Source organism: Amblyomma maculatum, chromosome 9 (assembly GCF_055883805.1).
Source record: "Amblyomma maculatum isolate TAMU_Amacu chromosome 9, ASM5588380v1, whole genome shotgun sequence".
Lineage (NCBI taxonomy): Eukaryota > Metazoa > Arthropoda > Arachnida > Ixodida > Ixodidae > Amblyomma > Amblyomma maculatum.
Window position 1 is genome coordinate 22,875,795 of NC_139352.1, and position 28,000 is coordinate 22,903,794.

A 28,000-nucleotide genomic window follows, 5' to 3' on the forward strand; every position below is an offset into this window, starting at 1 on the left:
TTTTATCTTGTCCTTTGTCTTCGTGTTCGCGCTGTTTATATTAATAATGAATAAATACCAACTCGCCCAAAAAGTATCTTGGTAAGCCATATTTACCACTCACTTTTCATTCGGAGCATTTTGACACCTCTGAACCCTCTTTTCCGATTATATTTTTTTCATTTCTTTAATTCATTTGGTTTAGTTTGAGAGGTGAGGAACAGCAGTTTACATTAGGTAGTGAAATACTGGAAGTAGTAGGCGAATGTCTACTTAGGACAGGTAGTAACCGCAGATCCGGACCATGAAAAGGAAATAACAAGAAGAATAAGATTGGGATGGAGCGCATTTGGCAACAACTCGCAGATTATGACTAGCAGCTTACCGGTATCGCCCAAGAGGAAAGTATACAACAGTTGCATCTTGTCTGTACTCACCTATGGGGCTGAAACGCGGAGGCTAACCAAGAGAGTTCTACTTAAGTTGAGGACAACCCAGAGGGCTATGGAACGAAAAATGGTAGGGGTAACATTAAGAGATAGAAAGCGTGCAGAGTGGGTCAGAGAAATAACTCAAGTTACCGACATTCTAGTAGAAATTAAGAAAAAGAAATTGACATGGGCAGGACATGTAGTGCGAAGAAAGGATAACCGATGGTCGCTGAGGGTAACAAACTGGATTCCAAGGGAAGGAAAGCGCAGCAGGGGGCGGCAGAAAGTTAGGTGGGCGGATGAGATTAAGAAGTTCGCAGGGGTCAAGTGGATGCAGCTAGCACAGAACCGGGTTAAGTGGAGAATTAGAGATGCCTTCGCCCTGCAGTGGGTATAATCAGGCTGATGATGATGATGATGATGAGAGGTTTAACGTACCAAACGACTCGGGCAATCAAACGCCGTAGTGGAGGACTCCGGAAATTTCGACCACTGGGGTTCTTTAACGTGCACTGACATCGCACAGCACATAGACGTGTTGCTTTTCGCCTCCATCGAAAGGCGGCCGCCGCAGCGGGGATTCGATCCCGTATCCTTGGGCACAGTAGTCGAGCATCCATAGCCTATCGCACAGCAATCATCATCAATCACTTGGACCACAAATTACCATGATATATATATATATATATATATATATATATATATATATATATATATATATATATATATATATATATATATATATATATATATAATTTTTTTTTTTTCACACAGCCTCCGATAACTTCCGACATGTGGAGCTGGCGTCTACTCCCAGAGGATGACAGGTTTGACAGTTGACAGCCGTGTGGTGCGGAAGCGTGTTCTATCGCTCCTCCGATTGCACGTGGCTTCCAGAAACGGACGGACTGGCGACAGCGGGAGATTCCGAAAGCGTCAAATAGATGAGTTCGTTCTTTTATTAACTTTGTTTCGTTTTCAGCTAGTTAGGTTAGGTGCAGCCTAAAGAATAGATTTTACCTCTTTGTCCTAGCGGCCTGGTTTTTCGGGCCAACAGCTAGGTTTTCTCGGCGTTCATTCTTTAACTATTTTGTTTAGATAAATATTCTTTTTCCTAGGCTATTGGCATTCGCAAAGCTTTTTTTTAACGCGTGTTTGCTAGTCGTTTTTGTGTCTTCCTTTTGCAGTTTGGATATTCTGAGAATTCGTAGTAGAAGTAGTTCAGTTGATACATGCGTAAGATGTGCAATCAAAAGAAGGTAAAGTGTACTCAGTGTGAGGCGCAGGTTAATCTCAAGGAAACGCGTTTTGACTCTAGCTGAAGCGGAAGGCAGTCACTTCTTGTGTCGGGGTTGCGTGCTGAGTGCGCGCCTAGATGGATTTGAACGAGTAAAGGGCAGTTTAGTGTCTCATATGGATGATTTAGAAAACGAAGCAGGTTTGTTAAGGGCAGAAAATCAGAAACTGCGAGGACAGCTTCCTCAAATGGAAAATAAAATGACCGACTTTGTCCTTGGAACCAACGCGGACGGACATTCCAGTGCGGGCCACGTGACTGGGACCAGCACTGGCATGGAAAGCATAAGCAAAGTAGGCCAGGCGGATCCTAACCGACAGAGTTATTTAGAAGCAGCTACTTAGAAGTCGGAAAAAAAGGAAGTAAGGAAGAATGAAAATCCCAGGGAGAAGGACACAGATAACCGAAGGCAGGAGCCAACAGTTGGGAGAGGGAGAGAGAGCGTGCCAAGGTGCTTATCGCCGGAGATTCTAACATGAGCAGGACATGAGCAGGTGCAAGCGAGATATCTTGGAACGTGTAAAGCGAGTGTTAGTTGGAACCTTCCCAGGGATGACAATGAGGGCAGTGCTGAAAGAGAGTAAAAATAGGCTGTTGAAAAATTCCGCAGAGCGTAAGATGGTGATAGTAGTCGCGGGGCTAAACGACGTCCTAAACGGTGACGCGGCAGGAGTGGTGGAAAGTTTAGCTAAGGGAGTTGACGATATCAGGGAGACAACACAGCAAGCGCAGATAGTTGTATGCAGAGTACCGGAGGTGCTAGGATTGAACGGAAATCTGGAAAGCCTGGAGAAGCGTTTCGAAATGGTTGAGGTAAACAGGGAGGTGCATAAAGCAGGTTTTGGCAGGGCTTTTCAGCGAGATGGCATTCATTTTAACAAGTGGGTGGGAGTAGAGATTGGCTGGCGCCTGGCAGGCAGGGCTGTAGCTTTTTTAAGGGGTCCGCGAGGGCTCCGTGCACAGAGGTAAATAGATTAGAAGCAGAAGAAAGCGCAATAACGGAGGCTTCGCCACAAAAAAAAAAAATGGAAAGGAGGAAAGTAGTAGTAGTAGTAGTAGGCCGAGAAAGAAAAGTACAAAAAAGAGATTTAACACTAGGATCAGCTGCACAAACATGCAAGGAGGTATAAAAAGAGCAAAATGGCTAGAGATAGAACAGTTGAAGGATGACAAAATAGGTGCATACGCTCTATGCGAGATTCATCTCAGGGATCTAGAAGATCCGCCGTTTATAGAAGGCTACGTCTGGGAAAGTTGCAACAGAACGAGAATGGAAAAAAAGGGTGGAGGGGTAGGTGTGTTGATACACCAGGGAACAAATTGGCAAAGAATAAAATCTTGCACAGAACATATCTGGGCATTAGGAACAATTGCCGGCATAAGGACATGGCTAGGTGTCACGAAATCGGCGCACATTTTCATCAAGCCGGTACGGCGCGAGGCCCGCGCGGCGTCGCGTGGAAAGCAAGGAGAGAAAAACCTCCTTCACCGCGCGGGAGAGCGCGTAGCTTTGTACGCGTTGCCGTCACCCTCTTTCCCCTTGTCCGGGGAGGACGGTGGTTCATCGGTCTGGAATGCGCCAGAAAAATCGAGAATCTTCTATGGGACCTGGCCAATGACGACGCGCGGCTCGACGGGAGGAGGAGAGAGCGTTATAACCAGCGAAGCTAAGTGTGTGTGCCCACTAGCTTTGACGCGTGCTAACAGACAGACGCGGCGCGCCCTATTTAGAGACCGCGTCGCTTGTTGAGTCAGACAGTCAGTCAGTCAGTGTTTGCGACGTGTTCGCCGGTGCTTCGGCTGGACTCCCGGGGATCACCCGCTGCTGGCAAGCCCACGGACCTGCAAGGGAGCGGCGCTCGTCTCGTATGGCGGCCACATCGTGACTCTTGAGGCGTCGGACTGCAACAGTGCCCGGTGAACAATTTGGTGTTTGTTTATCTACCTCTCTCGTGTTTGATCTGTTGGAAAGCCTCTGTGTTATTTAATCATTCTGTAGTTGCATGCTTAGCGTTTGTATTCTGTGAACCTCTCGTCTGTGCATTTCAAGTGATCTTTTGTATTCCTTTGTATCGTCTCTTGCTGTGCATAAACTGTGTTTTGTTTTTTACTTCTGACTCCGATCTTTACTCTGGTTTGAACCGGCGACCGCTGGGCACCAAACGACCACCCCCTTCTGTCACTACAAGGTAGTTGAATTCCGGCTGAGCTTGCCACGCAGGTCGAGGGCATCTCCTTTCCGACCGGAACAGCTATCCCCACTCACTCTAAGGGTGTCTGGGAGTGTGCGCACCGTTAAGGGCGCATCGTTAATAAAAACCCCTAATTATTAACGGGTGACACTAGGGGCAGTTTATTTAGGAACAGGACACCAATGCAGGCAAGAAACAAGGATCTTGTTGAATATCTCAGTGACGATATAAGCCAGTTTGGAAACGGGGCCAATATTATTCTACTGAGGGACATGAACGGCCAAATCGACGATCTGGATGGTTACACGGATTCTAACGGGAAGCTAATGCTAGATTTCTGTGAGCGACACGACCTAGTTATAGTAAATAGAGAAACAAAATGCGAAGGGCAAATCACGTGGGAATTCCGCAACAGGCAGACGACCATTGACTACTGTCTAATGTCGCAGGGAACTTATAGCAAGGTCACAAAAATGGAAATAGACGAAAAAGGAGAGTGTAGTCTGGGAAGTGATCATAAACGTATTAGTCTGCAGATGGGGCCCTTGATGAAAAGAGAAATGGAACTTAGACAAAACGTAAACGCAAAATTAAACGACGATCAAATAGCGCAGATAGCAGCATACATATATATATAGGAAGAAATAGAAAAGAGCCCCATAGAAGACTGAAATTATGAACAGGTAGAACTACTCATAAGGAGGAAAATTAAGGAGGATAAAGTAGCAAACCGCTGGAATGGAAAGAGGAAGTCACGGAGCTGTTGGAATAAGGAAATCAGGGAAGCCATTGAACAACGGCGGGCTGCTTCAAGGGAACACCGAAAGACCAAGAAAGCACAGGTATCCGAGGAGGAAATCGACCAAAAATGGGAATCATATCGACAAAAGAAGCTTGATACAGGCCCTCGTCCAAAGTAAAATAAAGCAGTCTACCGATCGCTGCATGGCTGACATACACGATGCCTCTAGAGGCGGAACAAGAAAATTATGGAACCATATAAGCTGGCTAGGTAAAAAGAATCAGAACCGGATTCAAGACAATGCGGGAAATTGGTTAACGGGAGACAACGCAGTGAACTACATCACATCATTTATAACCGAGTCACTTAAGAGCGACGATAGGGTAATCTCCGCAAATCAGGAAGCAACACAAGGTAGCAGAATACAAAGCAGCTTAGAACTGACCAATCTAAACTGGAAAAAGGCAGAAAAAAAAATATTCCTAAAAACACATCTATACAGGAATAGATGGAATTCTGATCAAGCTGGTTAATGAACTTGGTCCAAGAAGTAAGGAAGCATTGTTAAAAGCTTTGGAAACAGTCATAACGAATAAGCAAATTCCGGACAGCTGGCGGCAGAGTAAAATGAATTTGATTTATAAAGGGAAAGGAAAAAGGATGCACATAAAATCCTACAGGCCGATCACCATAACATCTGTTATGTACAGGTTGACCATGCAGGCGGTGAAATTAAAGGTGCAATCATGGGTAGAAAGTAACAAAATACTCGGAGAACTTCAGAACGGCTTTAGAAATGGTAGGCGCTTTGGTGATAGCCTGTTCGTGCATACCCAATGCATCGAAAAATCTAGAGTGGAAAATAGACCTTTCTATTTGGCCTTCCTGGACATACACGGGGCGTACGACAACGTAAACAGGGAACTCTGTGGAACATATTAAAAGAAGAAGGTATCGGTTATGAGATAGCAGAGTTCCTACAGGAAATGTACCGGGATAACAAAGTAGAAATTACATGGGAAGAGATAAGAAGTACGGAAGCCGTGAAGGTATGCAAAGTATTAAGACAAAGTTGTCCTCCATGCTTTCTATGATAAACCTGGAACGGAGGATATAAGAAAGTAACATAGGTTTTAACCTGTCACATAGATTAGGTGGAAAGGCGGTAGAGCAGCGCTTCCCTGGTTTGATGTACGCAGACGAAGAATTGCAAACTAGTTAAGTATAGCGGAGACGAAGGGGACGCTCTAGGCTTCAGTTTTAGCGCAGTTAAGTCGGGTCTGATGATTTTTAACGGCTCAACTGATCAGTCTTAAAATACAAGGCCATGAAATACCCAGAGTAGCAGAATACAAATATCTCGGGGTATGGATAAACGAAGGATTGCATACATTGGAAACCATGAGCAATCACTTAAGGCCAAAGGGCGAAGAAATGCCGGGATAATGAAGCATAGGGCATTGTGGGGATACAACAGGTATGAGGTTTTGAGGGGTATTTGGAGAGGAATTATGGTGCCGGGGCTTACTTTCGGAAATGCGGTTTTGTGCCTAAAATCAGAGGTACAGTCGACATTAGAAATATATCAGAGAACCGTCGGACGATTAGCACTAGGTGCCCACGGCAAAACCACAAATGAGGCGGTACAAGGAGATATGGGCTGGGCATCTTTAAAAGTACGGGAAGCTCAGAGCAAAATATTATATGAGGAACGCCTGAAAAAATTGGACAGTAACAGATGGGCAGCTAAACTATTTTAAATAGGTATATGTATTTAAATACCTGTACCTAAAAAGCGTTGACTCACAATGGAAGAAAAGAACTAGGAAACTAACCAGTAAGTATGCTGGTCAAAGGACGAATAAATAAAGAGCGTTAGCAACAGGTGAAAAACACAGAAGGTAAAAATTGGATAAATTCGATGGAAAAGAAACAGAGTGTGGAATTGTACCGAAAGTGGAAAAGGCAGATCAGGAAGGAAACTTTCTTTGATAACTCAAGAGGCAGTGCCCTGTTTTTTGAAGCTAGATCAGGGTGCCTTCGAACACGCAGCTACAAAAAAACTTAACAATGAACATGACGCATGTGCTGTATGTGGTAAATCCAGTGAAACAATTGACCATATTATACACGAATGTAATCGCATCCATCCGGAAACCGATGCAGGCAAAGTCACTCTTCCTAAAGCTCTGGGGGTTTAGAGATACCAGTGGCCGGGTGAATAAACCAGCGGTGGAAGCTAGCAAAAAACGACTGAAAGATTGGTGGCTTAAAAGCAGAAAAGTGGCATAATGTTAGTAATGTAAAAATAAATATTCAATAAAAAGAATGATGGTATAGTTAACCAATCTAAAACAATAGTTAAAGTATAGGGAGAAAAATGAGCATGATAGCTACTGCTACCACCCCATTTCAAAGGGGACGCTCCTATATTCCATCCATCCAGAGCTTTTTTGAATGAAAAGCTATCATAAGCGTTGAGGGTATGGAGTGATAGCGTTTCACACACACGGAGATTTTTTTTTTTTTTTCAGTTTTACTTTTTCAAAATAATTAATGTGTGTTATTTCGCCATTTTTTATTTCTTTGCATTTTTCTAATCTTTTATACACAAATATTTAGTATTCGCAAGCATTGGCTTTCTATTCTGTGCAGATTGACGCCTTTGAATGCATACAATTTTTTTTCAATACTTCACTAATATTTTATTCATCAATTACACGCTAAATTTTCTCCTAACATCCCTCTCAGTTCAATTCATTTCTTCAATTAGTGATTTCATTAACTATCCTATCACACACACCAATCAATCATCAATCACTAGAACCACAAATTACGATATAATTGTTTTACACCGCCCCCTATTATTTCCGACACGCAGTGCCGACTAATACGACGCCGAAGGCTTTTCGCCCGAACGAGCTGTATAAGATATCGCTTGATAAGGCACAGGATAACCCGATGAATAAAATATTAGTGAAGTATTGAAAAAAATATATCGGGTCTTGAATATTTGGGGGCTGGGTTTTAAAAAAATCCTATGCAAAATCTACAACCCCATTCGAGCTGAAATTACGTTCACAAAGTAGCAAAATATGGTCTACGTTATCTGATAAGTGATTGAACATCGGTACTTGCCTAGATTTTCCGGAATCGACGGAATATTGCTCTCGACGGCGTGCACAAATTTCGCAGAAGCGAGTCGAGAAGCTGCGGTGACATGGTGCGCCATCTGTCGAGCGGCGAGGTAACCGCCATCTCCGGCAAGGCCATTGGTGCCGTTGGCGCGCTTGCTTCGAAGGTGCAGATCGTCTGCTCGTTTAAAGTAATGCCACAAGGAAGAGTCACCGCTTCTCTTACTAAAAACAGTAGTGGAAATGCTACATCAGCAGCATTAGAAACAAAAATAAATATTAACTCGTCGCTTGCTCTTCCGCTACGATTCCGGTGCCGTCTGCTTTTGACTGTTGGTCTGTTCTGACGACTCTTGCTCTGTTCTGATCCCGAGGAAAGATCGAAATTTTTTGTGTGTTCGCCCTATAATGCATTGTGTGCTGCAGTGATATGCGTTCATTTTCAGCGATAGAAAAGGCGGCAGCTGTGTCATGGCTTGTTGAATCCGGGTCAGTTCACTGCGTACGCACGAAATTCAAGGTAAAATTTCGCCGTCGTCCTCCTTGTGAAAGGTCACTGCTAAGATGGAAGAAAAAGTTCGAAGAAAGAGGCTGTCTTAAAAAGAAAGAAAGAAGTGATAAAGGGGGAACACATCGCAGTATTGCTGATGCCCTTGAGGGTGCATTTTCGTCGGACCCTCAGATGTCCTGTACGCGCGCTGCGCTGTTGTTCGGAGTGAGCCCGTCAACGGTAAGTCGCGCGATGAAACGCAAGGGCTTCTATCCGTACAAGATGCAAACTGTACAAGCGCTTTCAGAAGACGACAGAGACCGTCGGCTTCAATTCTGCCACTCGGAACAACGAAGGATAACTCAAGACCGGGGACATCTGAACTTTTTATTATTCACTGATGAATCCATTTTTCACCTGGATGGAAAAATCAACAAGCAGAACACTCGGTTTTGGGCAAAAGACAATCATCGTTTTTATTCCTTAAACGACAAGACCCCACATATCATGGTTTGGTGTGGATTGTGGCGCGAGGGGCTCGTTGGGCCTTTTTATTTTGAGGACAACGTGACTGCCGAATCATATTTGGAAATGCTGCAGCAGAAGATTCTGCCAGAGTTGGAAGCAACACATATGCAGAAAGAAATCTGCATATTTCAGCAGGACGGAGCTCCTGCTCATTACGCCAGAAGTGTCCGCAACTGGCTGGATGCAACATTTCCAAACATGTGGATGGGTCGAGGCTCGTCCAACATGCCATGGCCGCCCCGTTCACCTGACCTAACTCCATGCGATTTTTTTTTATGGGGCTATCTAAAAAGCCGCGTGTACCGCCGAGGCCGACTTCACAGTTGTTCAGAGCTGAAGCAGCAAATTGAGGCTGCTTGTGCAGACATCACGGAGCGCATGAGGGCATCTGTCTTCAAAGAATATGAAGAAAGATTGCAAAGATGTATTGACGCCGCCGGAGGACATTTTGATGTATAAATCACAGCAAGCACTTCGACGTGAACGCCTGAGTACTGTTCGATGTAAGTGCGTGTTACAGTCTCGGGTGTTTTCACTACGATCTCTTTCATATCCCATGAGCAGCTTGCGGACGTTGAACCACAGAAAATAATCAGCCAGATTGGACCAGATATTGACGGCACCGGAATCGTAGCGGAAGAGCAAGCGACGAGTTAATATTTATTTTTGTTTCTAATGCTGCTGATGTAGCATTTCCACTACTGTTTTTAGTAAGAGAAGCGGTGACTCTTCCTTGTGGCATTACTTTAAACGAGCAGACGATCTGCACCTTCGAAGCAAGCGCGCCAACGGCACCAATGGCCTTGCCGGAGATGGCGGTTACCTCGCCGCTCGACAGATGGCGCACCATGTCACCGCAGCTTCTCGACTCGCTTCTGCGAAATTTGTGCACGCCGTCGAGAGCAATATTCCGTCGATTCCGGAAAATCTAGGCAAGTACCGATGTTCAATCACTTATCAGATAACGTAGACCATATTTTGCTACTTTGTGAACGTAATTTCAGCTCGAATGGGGTTGTAGATTTTGCATAGGATTTTTTTAAAACCCAGCCCCCAAATATTCAAAACCCGATATATGCATTCAAAGGTGTCAATCTGCACAGAATAGAAAGCCAATGCTTGCGGATACTAAATATTTGTGTATAAAAGATTAAAAAAATACAAAGAAATAAAAAATGGAGAAATAAAAAATATTAATTATTTTGAAAAAGTAAAACTGAAAAAAAAATACGATTTAAAAAAAAGTTATATTATTTTGCTGTATCCGTCATAACTTGTATATAACCACCACTTTCATTGTATACTGTTATGCTTATCAATTGCATTGGTTGATCAAACATGTTTCATTTACTATTAATGGGCACATATTGACCATGAAATTAACGCACACACTTTTTAGCTGACACCAATTGCTGCCACTTTCGGATGAGCCAATTAAGGATTTCGCCTCAACCTCCGGTTGAACATGTAAGAAAGCATGTAGGTCGTGCACAGGTAAAAACAAACTAGCGGGAAAAGGCCCAACATAGGACCAGAGTCCCTCAATATTTTGGTAGGACGTTTGCATCGCGCAGTTTCCCGCAGAAGCCCGACTTTTTTTTTTCTCCGCAGATCTACTCGTTTGACATTCCGTTGAGCGATGGAATCGGGAGCTATTTTTCTAGTTCCGCGCGAATCGGAGCTGGCCCTGAACAAGGTGTCAGTCTAAATTCAATTACGCGCTGGTGGAGGCTGACGGTACAGGCGAAGCATGGCCTCCAAGATCACCCCGCGCGCGCGGGCTAGCGCGCGGTGATCTTGGAGTGACCCCTGGCTCAAGTTCAATGACCCACGGACGGCGGTTGCTAGAGCGACCAGATATCAAGATGGCGACGCGGGACAAGCGCGCGCGTTTTTCCCGCCAAGACTAGACCGCCCGCTGTTGCGCTCCTCTCGCGGTGATCTTGGAGTGACCCCTGGCTCAAGTTCAATGACCCACAGACGGCGGTTGCTAGGGCGACCAGATATCAAGATGGCGACGCTGGACAAGCGCGCGTTTTTCCCGCCAAGACTTGACTGCCCGCTGTTCCACTACTCTCGTTGTTAGTCTCCCAGCGTCTCCACTCTCTACATTTCACGACAAGCACAGCGGAAAAACGCAGGAGAGACAAATACTTCCGCTAATGTGAGCTGAGACTAACGAGTTCCAAACACGGCAGCACAGGCGACGCTAACGGCCCAGCAGTTGCTAGGGCGGCCGGATAAAAGATGGCGACGCGGGACAAGAGCACGCGCCTTTCCCGCCGAAACGTCTGCCCGCTGTTCCGCTCCTCTCGCTAACGTCTTTCAGGGTCTACACTCTACATTTCACAAGCACATCGGAAAAACGCAGTAGAGACAACTACCTCGCCGCATCTCGCTAAGGTGAGCTCGGTGTAACGAGAGCAAACCTGGCGGAGGCGGTGGCGTCACAAGAGGCTTAGCAGAACGTAGAGACAGGAGCATACGATAAATGGCGGGACGCGACGCGGGAGTAATTACAGCTAAGAAGGGTCAGCTGGCAAAACATATAAACCTTAAAAAACAATGGCAGCTTGTAACAAAACTGCTGTATATCTAGCAACTTACCATTGCTGAAGTAGACGTGTAGCGAAGGTCGCGGCTGCCTCTGGGAGTCGAGCAGCAACGGCGGTTGACACAACTGGACAGTCAGAAGGAAAATTGCTGCACTGAATCAGAAAGCCTGGCTCGAAAGATATTCCCGCTAACCAGCTTTCTAGCCGTCCGTGGAAATGACCAGCCGGCAGCGTCCAGCCGCAAGAAGCCGAGTAGCGAATATCCCTCAAACGAACCTCGCGCTCCGCGCACCAACAACGACTGATGAGATCAAACGGCGATATGACCGTTTATAGGCACTGTTCCCTAATGAAATCCGGCAAGTGAGCATGCGCAGTAACTGGCAGGACGGTTGTGTTCCCTGTGATTGGTTCGTTATCTTCCCTAGCGCATCCCTGTCAGCTCCACAATAGCACTTGTTGATCACGCGCACGGCGCTGAAGCATTGACGGAGAACTTGAAGTTACGATTACGAGGCACTTCGTTCCCCCCCCCCCCCCCCCCCCCCCCCCCAGGTTTTTGAGCTGCCGGACATTTTCTTTTTGTTTTGCGTCCGTCTGCGTCTAAGCCGACGCAAAATGCTGTCGGTCAAGCTCCCGGTGAAGGGATGTGGAGACTCTTCTTGAGGCCCATATATGGGGGCGTCTTTTGAGGCCCACATCTGGGGGCGTCTGCCGTTCCGGCCAGCTTACAGACGCTTGCTTCAGCGATGCATTTTCTCCTGTAATAAGCAGGGGAGCCGAGCGAGACCTTTGCACCGCACTCCATGGTACATTTGGCATGGAAGGGAAGAGTCGGTGTTACGAAAGGAATTACAGAAATACAATATACCTTTGCACTTGGGAAGTCTTTACAGATAAGACAATATGCATTGCGGGTTTTTAATCGCGCACCAAATACATTTGTAGCGCAGAGGTTTTGTGCTGTTTTATTTCATTATTCCCCCCCCCCCCCCCCCTAAAAAAAAGAAGCTTTAACACCCTTTCAGAACATTGGCGAGCATGTTTCGTCGCTTCCCTATAGATAATTTATTTATTTGCTCAATACTGCAGGTCTGAGCCCAAGCAGGAGGCGCATACAAGATAAAATAAGTTTACAGCGATCATTTACAAACACGCAAAAAACCGTGGCTCTGGGATGAAATATGGAGCGCGCAGGACTTGCACAGTAGTTGCGACACAAGGAAGTACACACAACGGGCAGGAAAACGCTATGAAAGCTAGTGCAGATTGCAAGCAGAATAAAAAAAAAAAAAAGGCATTACATGGCAACTATGCGCTGTTCAGGATGTAATCTCCAATCACGCTCAAAGACTGAATGCAGTTATTGGTTAGCAATCGTTCCACTCCGATATAGTCCGGGGAAAAAAGGTGTTATGAATGAAGCAGTCGTTAGTAGTCGTAGAATGAAGTATCGTTAGTGGAAGCGAATGATTATGACCGGTCTGCTGCTTACTGAGCGAAGTTAAATATGGGATGGGGGTTTATGGCAAATTTGCAATTCTATAGCAAGTACAAAGATGTTAGGAGTAAATACTTCCGCCTTGAGTGGTGCGCGTGAATGTTGTTGGACGCCATCAGAGCAGATATGTCATCCTTGCGACCGCACACAGAGTGAATAAATCGGACAGCACGGCGCTGAATTCTTTCGAACGTGTCGATGTTGCTTTTAGTGAATGGGTACCAAATGATGCAAGCATGTTCTAGTTTCGGACGTATGAGAGAGGTATATGCTAATTGACTTGTAGCGTCGCGTCTTTAAGCTTGTGCCGTAGTAAGCAGTTTGCGGAAGGCCGAGGAGGTGTGTGTGTGTGTGTGTGTGTGTGTGTGCGTGTGTGTGTGTGTGTGTGTGTGTGTGTGTGTGTGTGTGTGTGTGTGTGTGTGTGTGTGTGTGTGTGTGTGTGTGTGTGTGTGTGTGTGTGTGTGTGTGTGTGTGTGTGTGTGTGTGTGTGTGTGTGTGAGAGTGAGTGAGTGAGTGACTGTTAACGTGCGTTTTCCAGTTCAGTTCATTTGTTATGCTTGCTCCTAAGTATTTAAATTCATTGCCTTAAGTGAGATGAATGTCCCGGATGGCGTACGCGAACTTAAATGGACGTTTCTTCCTAGAGACGCGAAGAAATACCGATTTCGCGAAGTCAAGTTTCGTGCCTCAAAGCCGAATTTAAGCCGAATTTATTGCAAGCTGGTCGTTTTGTGAGTTCATTTCGCTAAAAACGACACAGTCGTCTGCTAACGACCTAATATATAACGTCTGCTACATGGCTACAAAATATTACGAACAAGAGAGGCCCTAAAACACTTCCCTGAGGTACACCTGATGTGACTGGTAGATAATGTGAGCGGGAACTGTCAATGCTTACCGGCTTTGTCAAGCGCAGAGCTGGGGAAATGAACAACCGTTGACAGATAAGTGACAGTGGAACATCCCTTTCTACGCGCGTTTCCAGACGAACCCCCACGTCTAGGAAACGAGTCGCCCAAGCGGCTTTTCGTTTGCTTTTTGTTTTTGTCTTGTACCACGCCCCGACATCATGTTGTATGGCGGAAGTAAAAAAAAAAAAAAGCATTGCAAGGGCTGGCGGTTTGCACGAGCCGCGCAAGGCAGTAATGATGCCGTCGAGACATGGTTCCTTTTGTAAATTGAGAGGAAAAGGACGCAAAATAGCGGGCACAACGTAACTGCGTACTGAAAACATCGATCGTGGCTAAGTAGACGGTAAGTATTAAAATTAATGAATATGTAGTTGCGCCGCGATACATGCATGCGGTGAGCAAGTCGTCAGCATACATTTTGAGAGGCTCTATTTCTGACGTCCGTGCACGCGTTGCATGGTCTGTGCCGTACGAAAAAAAAAAAAAAGACGCGGAAACCGCACAGAAAGCGCAGAACGATATATAAGAACCATAGCGATACTACAGGGAAAAAGAAAGTAGAAGAATAAATATAAGTAACTAGTATATATGCCCGTTGATAAACTTGCGCACACCCCCCTGATTCAAAATAATTGTATGCCTCCAGATACTTGTATGCCTGGACGGTCTCTGCAGTGAAGCGACTCAGCGAAAAAATCACATACACTACAATGTTTGCCATGCCCAATAGTGTAAGAGTACCCGCGTCAGCCTGGAGGACTTCCCAATGTGTATCAGACGTAGCAAATGGGTCCGGGTGCACAACGCCGTCAGTGTACAGCTTTTCATTGTAGCGCTGTTCATCCGATTCCTATAAGCTTTTCACGTAGTCCGACATTTCTGCATGGCACACAACATTCCTGTGCAAGCACTGAAAGTCTGACGATTTACAGGCCTCTTCACAGCACGATAAACTGACCGCGGACAGTTGCAGACGACCATGCATCACCGGCGCCGTCGCTAGCAGACGTTCCGGACATGGAGGCGGCTGCGCCGTCGTCTGCTGCGCCGCGGTCTGCTGCAATGAACGATTCTCGTTCGGTCCATATTGTCGTATGGCGTTTGACAGCTGCTTTTTAAATGTAATTCTGTCTAGGCTGTATCACTTGAGCAACAGTATTATCAAGCTAACTTACCCATGCGGCAGCATATCAGACTATAAACAAAACTGTGCGATTCGCTACACCCAGTTTTCTTTTTGGGTGTCCGGATTCGCAACACAGATTATCGACAGAGATCGAAGGCTTTACTAAAGTATAAAAACGTTAAATCCACCTGACCGGCTTATTGCTTGTAGTTTGAGAAGATTGCTATCTACCCAACTTCTCCCACTTTAGTGGTCTTTTTAAGCCCATCTGATGTTTGACAGAGCCATGGATGCTTGTTTCGCGCATAATGATGATTGTCGCTGCATTCTACCTAGACGCCGTTACATGAGTTCGTACCCGGCTAAGACTGTGCAGATCTTGCAGTGTACAAGGGCAATTTTCTTGATGCCCAGATGACGCACAGGACATGGTTTAGCCCATCAACACCAGTCTCGATCCACGCCGTGCTTTCTCCGCTCACATCTGCTCTGACAACATCGGTTTCAGGTTCTGGAACAAAGTTGTCCAGCATTCCGAAGTCGAGCCGGATCATGGCGACAGGAATTGTGCTATGAAAGTACGCAAAGCAGAAGCTGCAGAGAATCTCGAGCACCAAGATTTTAGCTCGCGGAGATATTTGTTGCCTAAAAAAGGCAGCACAGCTCGCTGTCCGCGCTGGTATAGAACGTAAGTTAACTAAATATCATCGCCGAGCCGTCAATGACACTCGCTTTAGTGCTAGCTTGCTTTGACTAAGTATACCTATAGGAAAAACCCTAAGCCATGACTACGAAGTTATTTATTTATTCATAATACCTTACAGGGCTCAGAAGGGCATTGAGTAAGGCAAAAGAAACGAAGTAATACAACATGAGATACAAAATATTAAGCTATTTGTTCATAATACCTTCAGAGAAGTCGCTTGAAGGCTACTTATTTCCTATGAAAACGTCACAATGCGTCATATGCCACGTATCATCGACACCCATAGAAATCCTTCGTGATAACTGTAGCCTCCTTTCTTCGTGGATTACTTTCCCGTGTGAATGGAGTGCGCATTACGCAATGAAGTCCATACCGCGTTTGTCGAGCATTCCCGCGTTCATGGAAACATCGTGTCTTACACCTGCCGGTCGGAAGCGCTCCATAACGAGGTAGTCACGACATGCTTGTAAATAACCGATCGCGACATCCTATATACGATGCAGACCGAATACTTGTCGAGTGAGTTCTCTTTTGTCGATCACCGAATCTTTTTCTCCTGTCGACAACAGCTGTTGTCCCCGAGGGGGCGACAACCAAGCACGTAATTATTTTGTTCACCACTTAATCTCTGCCCCCGTTCCTCTCTAGTTTTTCAGAAGCGTCAGGAGCCTGAAGCATTCACAACCTCGGCAACTGAATTTAGCTACGGCGTGCGGCAAATTGACCATGTAGTGCGAGTGAAAAGCAAAGTCTTTGCTGACGGCGGAGAGCATTACGAGATACAGTCGTTATATATGCCTACAGTGGAACGTTCGTCCATTCATCTCTAGACCAGGCACAGAGGCAGATCTACTGTCGCCACGTGTATACAGAGCGCAGAGTAAAGGTGACGCTGTTACTACTATTTTTCTGTTCAGGGGTCGTAAGTTTGGCCTCGCAGATTTCTAATAGAATGACGATAACCGAGCGAGCTACGACAGGTAGCAATATAGGAGTTGAACGCGGTGGCGGGGCGTGGACAGTACGCATAACATTGAAATCAGCGACATCTGTGCAATGTCACAGGGCGTGTTACGAGCACGAAAGAGCATGCGTTCGCTGGTCTTTTCATCGTCGATACTCGTGTTGCTGCTCCCCTGCCTGACCGATGCGACGTTCCTTCCTCTGCTGGCTGCCCTCGCGAAGAGAGCACGGAACACCGATTCAGGTATGCTTTCGCGCTTGTAGTCTCAGCTCACTTCACCACCAGTTGCACAGTAATAGACTTAAGTTTTGTCTACGGCCAATGGCTTTGTGTCATTTTTTTTTTTTTTAACACAGCGCAGCCGCTCGTTTACACGGGTAAACACTTCAGTTTCTTTGCGACTTGACGTGTTCTGTTCACTTTGCCTATCGAACAGTAGCTAACAACGACCTGTAGCCTCATTCCTGGCTTGTGTTTGTTCTCTGTTGCTTTCAAACATTTAATTTTAATGGGAGATGCTTATTAGTCATAACTGACTACATTACTTCGTGTCCTAACTTTTGTTTGACGCATTGCGGTGCCGATTTTTACACCTTCACTTTCTTGCAACCATCCACAATGGCCACCCAAAGGTGTGAATAGACAAAGCGGGGCACAGTATGGTTTCATGTTTCATTCTTGCTCGTTCCAATTTGCGCGTCTCCAATTATTTTTTTTCTACTGAGCTTGCCGTGTGATGCAGTCTAAAAGCTACTATTTAAGACAGGCTGGCAATAAATGGAACTTAGTTACGGTTTACAGCCACAGGATCAAGTTTACGAGACGTATATCTTCTGAAAAGGATCTATTCGTGCATTGCATCGCTACTCTAAGTTCGCAATTGCTCCAGAAGCCAGAACGCATACATCTCCTCGTGCTTCCATCTTTCTCATCGACACCATGTTCTTGATGGACAAAGATTTTTTTTTTTCGTAATCTCATTACGGTCCTGACTACTTTGGCTACTGTTGAGATCTGTATAGAACTCCTCGGCTACTTCGACTATCTTGTCCATATCTGTGATACCGTTGCCCGCCTTGTCCCTTAGCGCATACATCTTGTTTTTGCCTATGCCCAATTTCTTCTTTCGCTTTATAAGGCTTCCCTCGTTCTTTACAGCATGCTCAATTTTCTCCATGTTATACTTCCTTACATCGGCCACCTTGCGCTTATTGATTAGCTTTGATATCTCGTCCAATTCTATCTGGTCTGTTGAATTGGAAGATTTCATACACTGGCGTTTCTTCATCAAATCTTTCGTCTCCTCAGACAGCTTACCGGTGTCCTCTCCAACTATCCTACCGCCTACTTCTACAGCGCACTCAGTAATGATGTCTCTGAAATTATTGTTCATTGTTTCTAGGGTAATGTCACCATCCTCGGTTAGAGCTGAATATCTATTCTGTAGCGAGATCCTGAACTCTTCTGCCCTCCCCCTCACCGCTAATTCGTTGATGGGTTTCTTTTTTACAAATCTGTTGCGTTTTTTTCTTCAGATTTGAGCTAATTCGGGACCTCGCCATCCTGTGTTCATTGTGGTTTATTGGAAACGCCTGATGTTCTCCATCTGTCTCGTAGTAGCATTCGCGCGCTCCGGCGACGCGGTGTCGTTGCCCTGGATGACGGTGCTGTCTGGTGATGTGAGGGGAGCAGCAAGGAGGGGCCGCCCGGCGCGTTACGCTAGTTCTCTCATCCCCTGCCGCCTCTGCCACAGCTTGGGGGGGGGGGGGGGGGGGGGGGGGGGGGGGGCAGGGGGGATGCCAGGAGGGTAAAGCTGAGGGCTCCCCGTGAGAGAGAGAGGACGCTCGGCGCGTCGTGCAAGCATGGGGAATGTTGAATTCGGCGCGTCGAGCGAGCATGGGGAATGTTGAATTCCCTATAAGTATCTTGCATGTGACGTCACCTTCGCGGGTCGCATGGAGGAAGGAATGGCGGGTCGTCTGCTGCTGCCGCTATGCTTGCCGGTTGTATGGTGGCTGTACCGGTTGTCTGACGCGCGCACGGCCTGAATCCGCGAAACAGTCGTTTTCTCCGCGTTATATCCGCGTTGCGTCTGGCTCCTTTTCGCCTTCTGCTTCGAAATACCCGCATTTTCGAGTGCACATGTAGTCATTTCAAGAGTGCTACTTCTTCTCGCCGTTGCATGGCTTTCGTCTGCGTCCGCCTCTTCAACCGGGTGCGGCGACAAGGGCTCGTCGGCACACGACTCGGTCGCTGTCACCGCCGCGTCGGCTTCTGCACGCCGTTTTTCGGCGTCGGCTTGCTGCTTCTCGGCGCGTCGTTTCTCGTTGCGCTGATGTCGTGCCGAATCTGTATGTTTCGCACTGTACCCCAGGAGAAGCGACGGTGCCCAGTCGGGGTCAGTCTCACCGAACAACTTGGCCGGTTTCCATGCAAAAACTAAATTGAGTTACAAAACAGGCATTTCGCTGTTTCGCAATTATTGCACTGTCAACACTCGAAAGTTATTATTTACCTCTAATGAAGTGCGCACCACTGACTCGCAGGTTGCGGTTCTCACTGTCGAAGTTTGCACGGTTAATGCGCGCCAGCCGCAACGCGCGTCGCTTCGTGCTCAGCTCCTTCGTGCGCTCGCACTGATGCTCCACGACCTTAAGCACTGAAAGGGAGTGTTTATTCGTTGGTTGTTTCCGCCCGCGGGTATCACTGTGGTTAGAGCAACCAAATATCGCACACATATGACTATGGTGACGACACGCCTTGCAACTCACTTACGATCTATTTCAGTACTCCTTGTGCTCTAGGAACGCGAGGCAACGGCTATGCAGTCACTAAGAGAGCTAAGAACTCGTTAGAACTGATGCTTGGGCGAGTTGGTATGTAATTTGCAAGAAGAACTGCGCGACTTAGAAAAGGACGGAAGGAAGACACAGACGGACTAACTTACAGCTGACGTTTTTTTGCTTCGAACGCGGAAATAAAAATAAATCAAGTTCCGAACAACAAAAAGTCAATGTGGGGGTGATACACAATTGTTCATCCACATGAAAGAGAGAAAAAAAAAAAAACACCCAAATGATGCTGCCTCTCCACTTCCCTGTAACCAGAAATTCTAATTCTTCTACTGAAAACTCTAAGATAGGGCTGCTGACACAAGTTTCCTTTGACCAGGTGATTTGTGCGGTTTCAATAATCTCTCGAGTTGGCTTATCTAGACTCTTACTTAACACCTTTGTCTGATAAAAGCATGGTTAGCAAGTTTTATTTTGCTTTTACGACCGCGGGGAGCATGGTATTATGCTGAACAGGCTATCAGGCAGACGACCAGAGATGAACTCGTACCGCACGGTGACATCCTTCGTGAATTCTACGATATGAGCAGAAAACCAAATCAACGAGCTGTGAGAATTGCGGTCTTGATCACTTAGAACTTTGTACATTCCGGAGTGTCTCAGAAACTGAGCTCCGCAAGTCAGCAGTACTTGCTTTTAGTGTTGCGTCATCAGATGACGTGAAGGTCAAACTTCACGAAGACCAACTAATGTTTTCCTGCATATAATCCTCCCAGCCTTTATTATAGATGTTCAAAATCCAGACACACTTGGAAAGTTCCTGGTAATATATCTTTTTTTCGACAAAAAAGTAACATATCGAACAGAAAGGGTTCAAACTTGTTCTGGGTTGAAAATTTGGGCGTGTTTTGGACGATTAGTAGTGTGGATAGCGTTGTGTGTCGCAATAAAGCATCGCTTACAGCTTCCGCAATGCTGGAGAGAATAAAATGGTTCATTAAGGAGAATTTTTTTTTCTATTGGCATCCGTCTAAGCGCAGTCGCACAGCTACAAAGGAAACCTTACAATTTTCTCAGAAGAATCTCACTGTTAAACAAAAGTTTTCCTTGTCCAGTGACTAAATGGGGAGCAAAACTAACAAAAATCATTAATTGTTCTCAGTGGTTTATGAATTCAAAACTATATTTAAGGTGGCCTCAGCGAAATCCATACGCTGATCGCTTTTATGGCACAAGTTATCCGCGCATGGATTTTGCATACGCTTAAAACAAAAGGAATAACATTCTTCGAGAAAACAGCTTATATAGGATGACAAAATAGCACAAGTACAGCAAACGTTTTGTGTTAATAATGTGAAATACCATAGTGCATATAAAGTTTTTTTTTTTTTTTTTTTTTTTTTTAGAACTGATTGTATACTTTCGCGTCAGCTTTTATTTTTGCTTTATACTTGCAACTAACCCCCCTACGATAATGCCCAATGGGCGCTGTAGGTATTTCTAATAAATAAATAAATAAATAAATAAATAAATAAATAAATAAATAAATAAATACGTGAAACGTTTGATTAAACAACATTTTTGTTATCTTTACAGCTTTTCAAGATGTTAGAGGGAGCGATACAGGAGATAACGTACCCTTACGCTGGCAGCCAAGCATCAGTTACGAAAGCGTTCAGGATATCAGGGACCGCAACAACTTTGCCGTGCAGGTAACCTGATTGATCATGCGCACTATTCTTGCTTATACGAGTATGAATGCATAGATATATTCATCAATTAATTGGTAAGTAGGCCAGTTAATCAGTGGCATGCATGAGTGGTGCACAGGGTGCACTCGGAGCCAGCAGAGCATGTCGCACCACAGAGTAGTTAAATGCAAGACTTCTTGCGGCAACCAGGAATTTATACTAAATAAGCACAAATCGAAGCGTTTCTTTTGTTTCCTAAATCGGCACACATGCACACAGGTGCCTATATACAGTCGCTATAGGCAGGCGCCATAACAATTGCGCGCATTACTATAAGCAGATAATCATGGGCGTGTATTGGACGATAATATATCGCGAGTAAAACAGTGGCGCCTGACACAGATCGTACGTGAGGAGGCCCCGCTGATACGCCAGGTCGAGATACAGATAAACGAGGGATTGGAAGCGGAGAGGAACCTGACGGCCGTGCGCGAGGCCATCGTACGGGAGCTGGACGAGGCTAAGAAGACCGGAAGTGTGGGATTAAGCTCCCGGCGATTCCGTATGGAGAGGCAGCTTCAGCAGCTTGACGATCGACTCACTGAGCTGCATGCGAAGTAAGTACTCGCGACGCAAGCGTAGCGCGTTTTTAATCCGGGTGCGAAATAGTGACTGCAGCGATGCTTCAGTTTACCGTCACCAATCAGCACCACCAGCCTAACCAAGTCCTCTGCGCAGCAAATACCTCTCCCGTATTTCTCCACTTATACAAGTCTGTCTGTGCCAATTCCGGCCAAATCGGTCCCGGAATCTTAACGATCTCCTCCAACGATCTCCTCCAGCCATTTGGCCCCGCTGGGGTGGCGCAGTGGTTACGGCGCTCAACTACTGTTCCCAAGGACGCGGGATCGAATCCCGGCCTCGGCGGCCGCTTTTCGATGGCGGCGAAAAGCAAGGCGCCCGTGTGCTGTGCGATGTAAGTGCACGTTGAAGAACCCCAGGTGGTCTCACTTTCCGGAGTCCTCCACTACGGCGTCTCTCATAGCCTGGGTTGCTTTGGGACGTTAAACCCCACAAACCAAACCAAACCACACTTCCAGCCATCTGCATTCTTTCCCTGTCCCCCGGTTATGCTTGTCTTCTCTTAGAATCCTGCTCGGCACAAAACTGGAGCTTAGCTCGGACCCATACGACAGCCGAAGTCGCTGATTTAATCCACAGACAGAACATCACGTCACACGACGTCACTGACTGCGCCTCGTCCACGGGCAGACCAAAAACAGACTGGCGGGTTTCCCCTCTCAATTTCTGGCGAAATTGATTGACTTATTCGTCAATCGATTGAAAACACCATTATTTACAGAACCTTCTTAGAACCTGCGAGTGGACCGCCTAGTCCGGTATTCCATTGGTTATCGCTGTTGCGTTGGCCCTCCCCACCTGTCAATGTTAGCGGGCAGGGCCATCGCTGAATAGAGTAGCCTCCTGCTTTGTGGGTATATGGATGTGCTGACCCATATCTGAAGAAGGCGAGGAGGACAATTGTTTAAAGCTTCTACCCTCTACGGCGCAATCTTTCGCCGTCTGAGATGTGAATTGGGGCTGTTGCCGCCCGCTGATGAGGCGCAGCCGGTGACGTTGGCTGACGGGATGCTTGGTTCGCGGGTGAGATCCGTCTCGTGCATTCACGTCACAGGAGCGCAGCGTTCGTGGGCGACACATTTAACTGTGACGAAAGTGTGGAGTATCGTAATTTACTGATACGAACATATTGATTGGTTTAAGCGTCCAAAGCGCAGCAAAATCTTGCTTTTTATGGTTCTCTTGCGCTCGCACAGAGTAATTAAGACTTCTATAGAAAACCAATAAGGCACGTTCTTGACAATCAATTTCATAGGACTACAAGAGTTCTGGAGGAGAATCTGTGGATATTTGAAATTTTATGGTGCGGTCCTACGACAGGAAAAAAAAAAAAAGTTGAGCTCATAAGCGACACTTCCTTAAAAAAAAAAAAAAAGAACTTGTTTAGTATTTCGGATTGACACGCATATGTCCATTTCTTTTTTTGTTTCAACTATAGGATATCGTTTACTCCAGTTTGTTCCCTGACCCACACTTGTCCAAACCAGACTCACAATGTTACGTTTATCATTTTCCGTTCTATAGGTCGCAGCGCTAGCCTCCTTCTGAGTTCGAATGCCCGCACTGTAGGAACTTTGTCGGTACTTGTGGCGAGTTCTGGCGTTCTCGGCCTATGATTGTCCTTGAAATAAGAGATAGGCTTGTATAACATGCAACCCTGGCCTTTCCAACAAAACCGGACAAGCGTTTTGCACATGTGCTTATTTTAACACTTCTCTGCATTGTCCGTTTTTCATTCTGTATTATTCTTCCTCTACTATTCTGCTCGTCCACCACCAGTGCATTGTGATACCACATGGTTTGACAATTACCTTCAAGGAAGATTTACACCAGTGCAGGCAAAACGAAGCTTCTGTAGTGGAATATGATGTTTGAAGGCATTAGTGTATGCTGCGATCCTCATCTTCAATTTCAAACCTCAATGTCATAGCGCACCAGCCGCGTAGACATGCAAGCAACTCAAGGAAGCACAAGGCGAGCAACATATACTATTTAAAAACAAAAAAACAACAAAAAAAAAACAAAAAACGTGCAGCTGTGCAACGATAAAACGAAAGTAGCAGCTTCAAAAATATGTACTGAAAGTTCCTTCTCCTTTTGTTCAAAGAGCCTCAAAATTTTTTGTATAAGACTTCAAGCTGGAGAAAAAACGCCCGCTTGCTAAACACGCTACACGGTTTGGTTTGGTTTAAGGGGTTTAACGTCCCAAACCGACTCAGGCTATGAGACACACTGTAGTGGGGGACTCCGGATAAGGGGTTCTTGGGTAGCCAGAATCTTAAGCTGACGTTGGACGTTGGCACCCTGGCTAAAGCGTTTCTTGCAGAACGCAAAAGGATTATTGTGCTTTGATCTCGCAGATCGATCAATCAATCAATCAATCAATCAATCAATCAATCAATCAATCAATCAATCAATCAATCAATCAATCAATCAATCAATCAATCGGTTGATCGATTGACGAATCAATATTGATTAGTATAACAATTAAAGCACTTAATTAACAATAAACAACTGCAGTGATAGTCTCGTTCAAAACCAACTAGCTTTGTTTTTATATAACTGGCAGACACCATTATTAACACTAAAACTCGCTGTCGCAGGAACCAAGAAGCCGCGAAGCGCTTCCGAAACTTCGTCGGAGGCATCGACTCTGGGAGAATCCGTAGCCGGCGACAGGCGCGCGCCGAGTTGGGAGGCATCGCAAACTTCTGTACCCACGTGGTGATGCACTACGTCAACGCTTCTGTGTCGCTGGTCGCGAGTATCATCAACTTCTCCAAGAACATCGTCGCGGGCATCGCGAAGATCTTCCGCGGCATTCTGGGCTTAAAGCTGCGTTCGGTGCAGGCAGGTGTCAACTTGGTAGCCGGAATTTAACCCTTTGCCCGCGTGTACCCAATAAAAGCACCACCTGGAAAGCTTCGGTTTCTTTCACCTCCTCATAGCTGCCAACAATAGGCCGAGTTAGGCCGTCTAAGCAGTTTCAAGCCGCCAATTGATTTCACGCCGCGCGCGATGCTCTTCCGACTTACCTACGGCGCTGGCTGTTCTATAACCATGGGAGAGTTCTCCAGCGTGACCATTGACCATAACGGTGGACGCAAAACGTTATCGCTAATGTCGCGTAGTGCGTGACGGAATGGCGATGGCGGGAGCTCTGTGAGAGCTCTCGTGTGCTTACATTAAGACTGCCAGAGGTGACACTCTCGTTAAGCTAATTAGCAGACGAGAACTGAGGGTCCTGAGTCGACACAATTATGAGGAAAGCCAGCAGTCACCGATAATGAGGGGAGCGCCGGGGAATGTAAGTATTTCTTTCTTTTACTTGTGGCGTTCATCGATGAAAATTTAGCGGCGTAATCATTTATATATGAAAGCTTATTGATTAGGAAGTCGAAGAGAATACCAGCCAACCACATACGTAGGATCCAGACCAACGACCACATCATGTCGCCTGTGGGGTCCTAGGAACGGCAGCGGCTGTCAAAACGTTTACTCTCTTGTCCCGTATTCTAATCGCATCTGTAACAGCCCTCGGACTCTCTATACAAGCAGATGAGTGACTATTTATGTGCGCTGCTTCGTGATGCCACCCTGACATAAACTGTGTCTAGTCTTTTTTTTTTTTTTTTTTTTTTCTCCAATGGCTTCTTGCATTCAGTCATACAGCGAAACATTGCCCTGAAGGCCCCGCCGCGGTGTTGCAATGTTTAGGACTATTCACTGCTGTACCCAAGGATGGGGAATCGAAGGCCGTCCGCGGTGGCCGGTGTTCGATAGAGGTGAAAAGCGAAAAGCAAGGCGCCCGTGTGATGTGTGATGCCAGTGCGCCGTAAAGAACCCAGACCTCCACTACGACGTCTTTCATAGTCCAAGTCGCTTTGGGACCTTAAGCCCACAAAGTCAAAACCAAACCAAACTATTATCCTGAAAGCGTTCTTCAGAAACATACAGTGATATTTGTGATCAGCTAACTGGAGCGGGGAAATTCTCTTCGTAGGAGCTATTTGCTTTTCTTTTCTCAAGATTTCCCTCTGCGATTTGTTCCAGTTAACAGGCTGTAACAAACTGATGTCAAGTTCGTCAAACGAAGTTCACTGCATTAGTTTGTCTTGACAGCAGCTGATCCATCGATTGAGAATGATTAGATACTCAGGTTCCAAGCGCTTTTGAGAACGCGCAAGGTCCCATAATACCCATATCATAAACGCACTGCTTCTGTTGATACTTACTGAACTGTCCTTTGTATAGCACACGGCTGACGCAGTTACGTTTTGTCAAGGTATTCACGCATCCGTGAATATGTTTTGAAGGGCCAATATTATATCTGGGGCTTGATCAAGTTATGATATTTCAATGACCCGAGTTTAGCTTTCCCAAACACACCCGCAAGTTCCTAATGATTTCATCGACACATTTAGCCCAACACCACAAGGCATGAACAGAATGTAAGAAAAAGAAGCCTGTTTTCTATTCTAAATTCATGTTTTCTTCATGACATAACGTCCTTCCATGCCTGTAACTTGTCGTTGTTGGCTGAAAACACACCAATTAAATTTATCCTCAAGCGTTTTGTGAAACCTCATATGCTGCGCTCTATAGCGTGAAGACGCTTCGCAACCGAAGTTGATAGGTCGGTCCCAAGACGCGACAGAAGTTTTCTCTCATTCTGGTGCAACGGCAGAATTCCCTCTGTCTTTCCCAGCCAGCACTCGGATCCGAAAAAGAAAGGGAACGATGGCACAATAGCGCAGAAAGCGTTAACGTTCGACAGGAATCCCTGGTGTTACCAAAGGAAATTGTCTCGCTAAGTGAGGCCAGGTAAAAATATTAGAGTAAAGATCTTCAGTCTTCAGAAATTGTCTCTTGCGTTTTTTTATATGGTTTCGATGACTCATCCACATCCATTACTTACATATTTTGGCAAAAATATAGGTATCATCAAGAGAAATACGAGCCGCCGGCAAGGCGCCAATAAATTGACCTGTCCTGAAAATCCGCCTTTTGTTACCCAAGTGACTGGGAACGTTACAAAGGAACCGCTCGCGGGCCTTTTGACCGTTAGCGCCATTGAGAGCAATACAGAAGACAAGCTCTTAAATAGGAGCGGAAACGAGGTCCTTGCATACGTCAGCGGCAAAAAAAAAAGAAAAAAAAAAAGGGAGAGAAACGTTTTGTGTTTTGCGACAAATTGCGCTGACAAAACCAGCTTGGACCATTCGCGCTGAAACCGCTGCAGCGGTGCCTTTGGCGATGGCAAGGTGTTTTCCCACGCTGCTGTTCATGGCTCTGCTGGCTACTTCACGAGCAGAGACCTCCGGTAAGAGGATTTTTGGGGAACTCAAAGATGGAGATTCTGAATACTGCCTAACGTTTGTCTCTTGCACACTGTGTATGCCATGCCTCGGTGTAACTACGCGTGTTCTCACAACGTTTGTCGAGTTCTCGCACGACGTGGTAGCTTCTTATCAATTTAAATAGATTAGTGAGAAGCCGAATAAAACCGGTCAAGTCAATCCGACACCGAATGACATTTTTCCTGAGTAAAAACTTATCTACAGCCATTTCTGAACTGATTCATGAGTACTGGAAATTTCGAACTAGATGCGTCTGTTCAGGAAAACAAAAATGAAACAAGCACGAAGAAAGAAAAAAATAAGCCTGATCGATTAGAATTGGAAGAGGATTTCAGCATGCAATATAATAAAGGTAGTCATGGTCCTAGCTTTGGTGCGAACTTAGAAAATATGGCGCCAATCCATGCTACACCAGGACTACACTGGGGAAATGTATGCATATACATAGACATTATTTGTTACCTTGCTTAGGCATCAAACGTTTTAGCCTTTCAGGAAAAAAAAAATCCCGAATGCACCCATTTGTCGAGCGTTTCTTTAGCGCCGACTTCTGCGATGGTGGTCAAGTGATCGATTCCAAAGTTGTGTGATACATTGACGAGTTGTAAAGCTTTCATTGCCGCTGAGTGTTCAAAGGCGCCGTCGACGTCTGCTCTGCAACTATATATATGTATTACTGCTTTAAGGGACCCTGACGACAATAGAAGCTGGCCTGCACCTATCGGGTACGCCGCTTTCAAATCACATGCCCCCCCCCCCCCCCCCCAAAAAAAAAAAAAAAAAAAAAGCCCATCTGGCTAAGCTAGCCAAACTCGAAGTATGTCCGAAAGCCAGTCGCGTTTCATTTCGATTTCGACTCGAGGTTATAGGTATTCAAGGTTAGGCTTCAGGCAAAGTTCGAGGAAATCATTTACTGGGGACCTTGGTCGTAATGCGTAATAAGGTTTTGGGATCGCTCA

At 45.8% G+C, this 28,000-nt stretch overlaps 2 protein-coding genes across 2 annotated transcripts in view; both read left to right on the forward strand.

Annotated features, from left to right (window-relative positions):
• Window positions 1-16,681: 16,681 nt before the first annotated feature.
• Window positions 16,682-24,584, forward strand: LOC146178583 (uncharacterized). The gene is made up of 3 exons (XM_084579997.1): window positions 16,682-16,799; window positions 21,419-21,656; window positions 24,285-24,584. Exons 1-3 carry the CDS (start codon window positions 16,682-16,684, stop codon window positions 24,559-24,561), a joined length of 633 nt encoding a protein of 210 aa, XP_084436123.1. The 3' UTR covers window positions 24,562-24,584.
• Window positions 24,585-26,937: 2,353 nt separating this feature from the next.
• The window catches only part of LOC146178584 (uncharacterized), a 31,544-nt gene continuing 30,481 nt past the window's right edge, over window positions 26,938-28,000 (forward strand). Inside the window, exon 1 of the mRNA XM_084579998.1 lies at window positions 26,938-27,004. Coding sequence (XP_084436124.1) covers window positions 26,938-27,004 — 67 coding nt within the window. The remainder of the gene's footprint in view (window positions 27,005-28,000) is intronic.

Bases quoted from the DNA above. Each gene is read 5' to 3' on its own strand.
- LOC146178583 (XM_084579997.1), top strand. From the start codon at position 16,682: ATGCGTTCGCTGGTCTTTTCATCGTCGATACTCGTGTTGCTGCTCCCC. The intron at 16,800-21,418 runs GTATGCTTTCGC...ATATATCGCGAG, and splicing joins AGCACGGAACACCGATTCAG to TAAAACAGTGGCGCCTGACA. The intron at 21,657-24,284 runs GTAAGTACTCGC...TCGCTGTCGCAG, and splicing joins CTCACTGAGCTGCATGCGAA to GAACCAAGAAGCCGCGAAGC.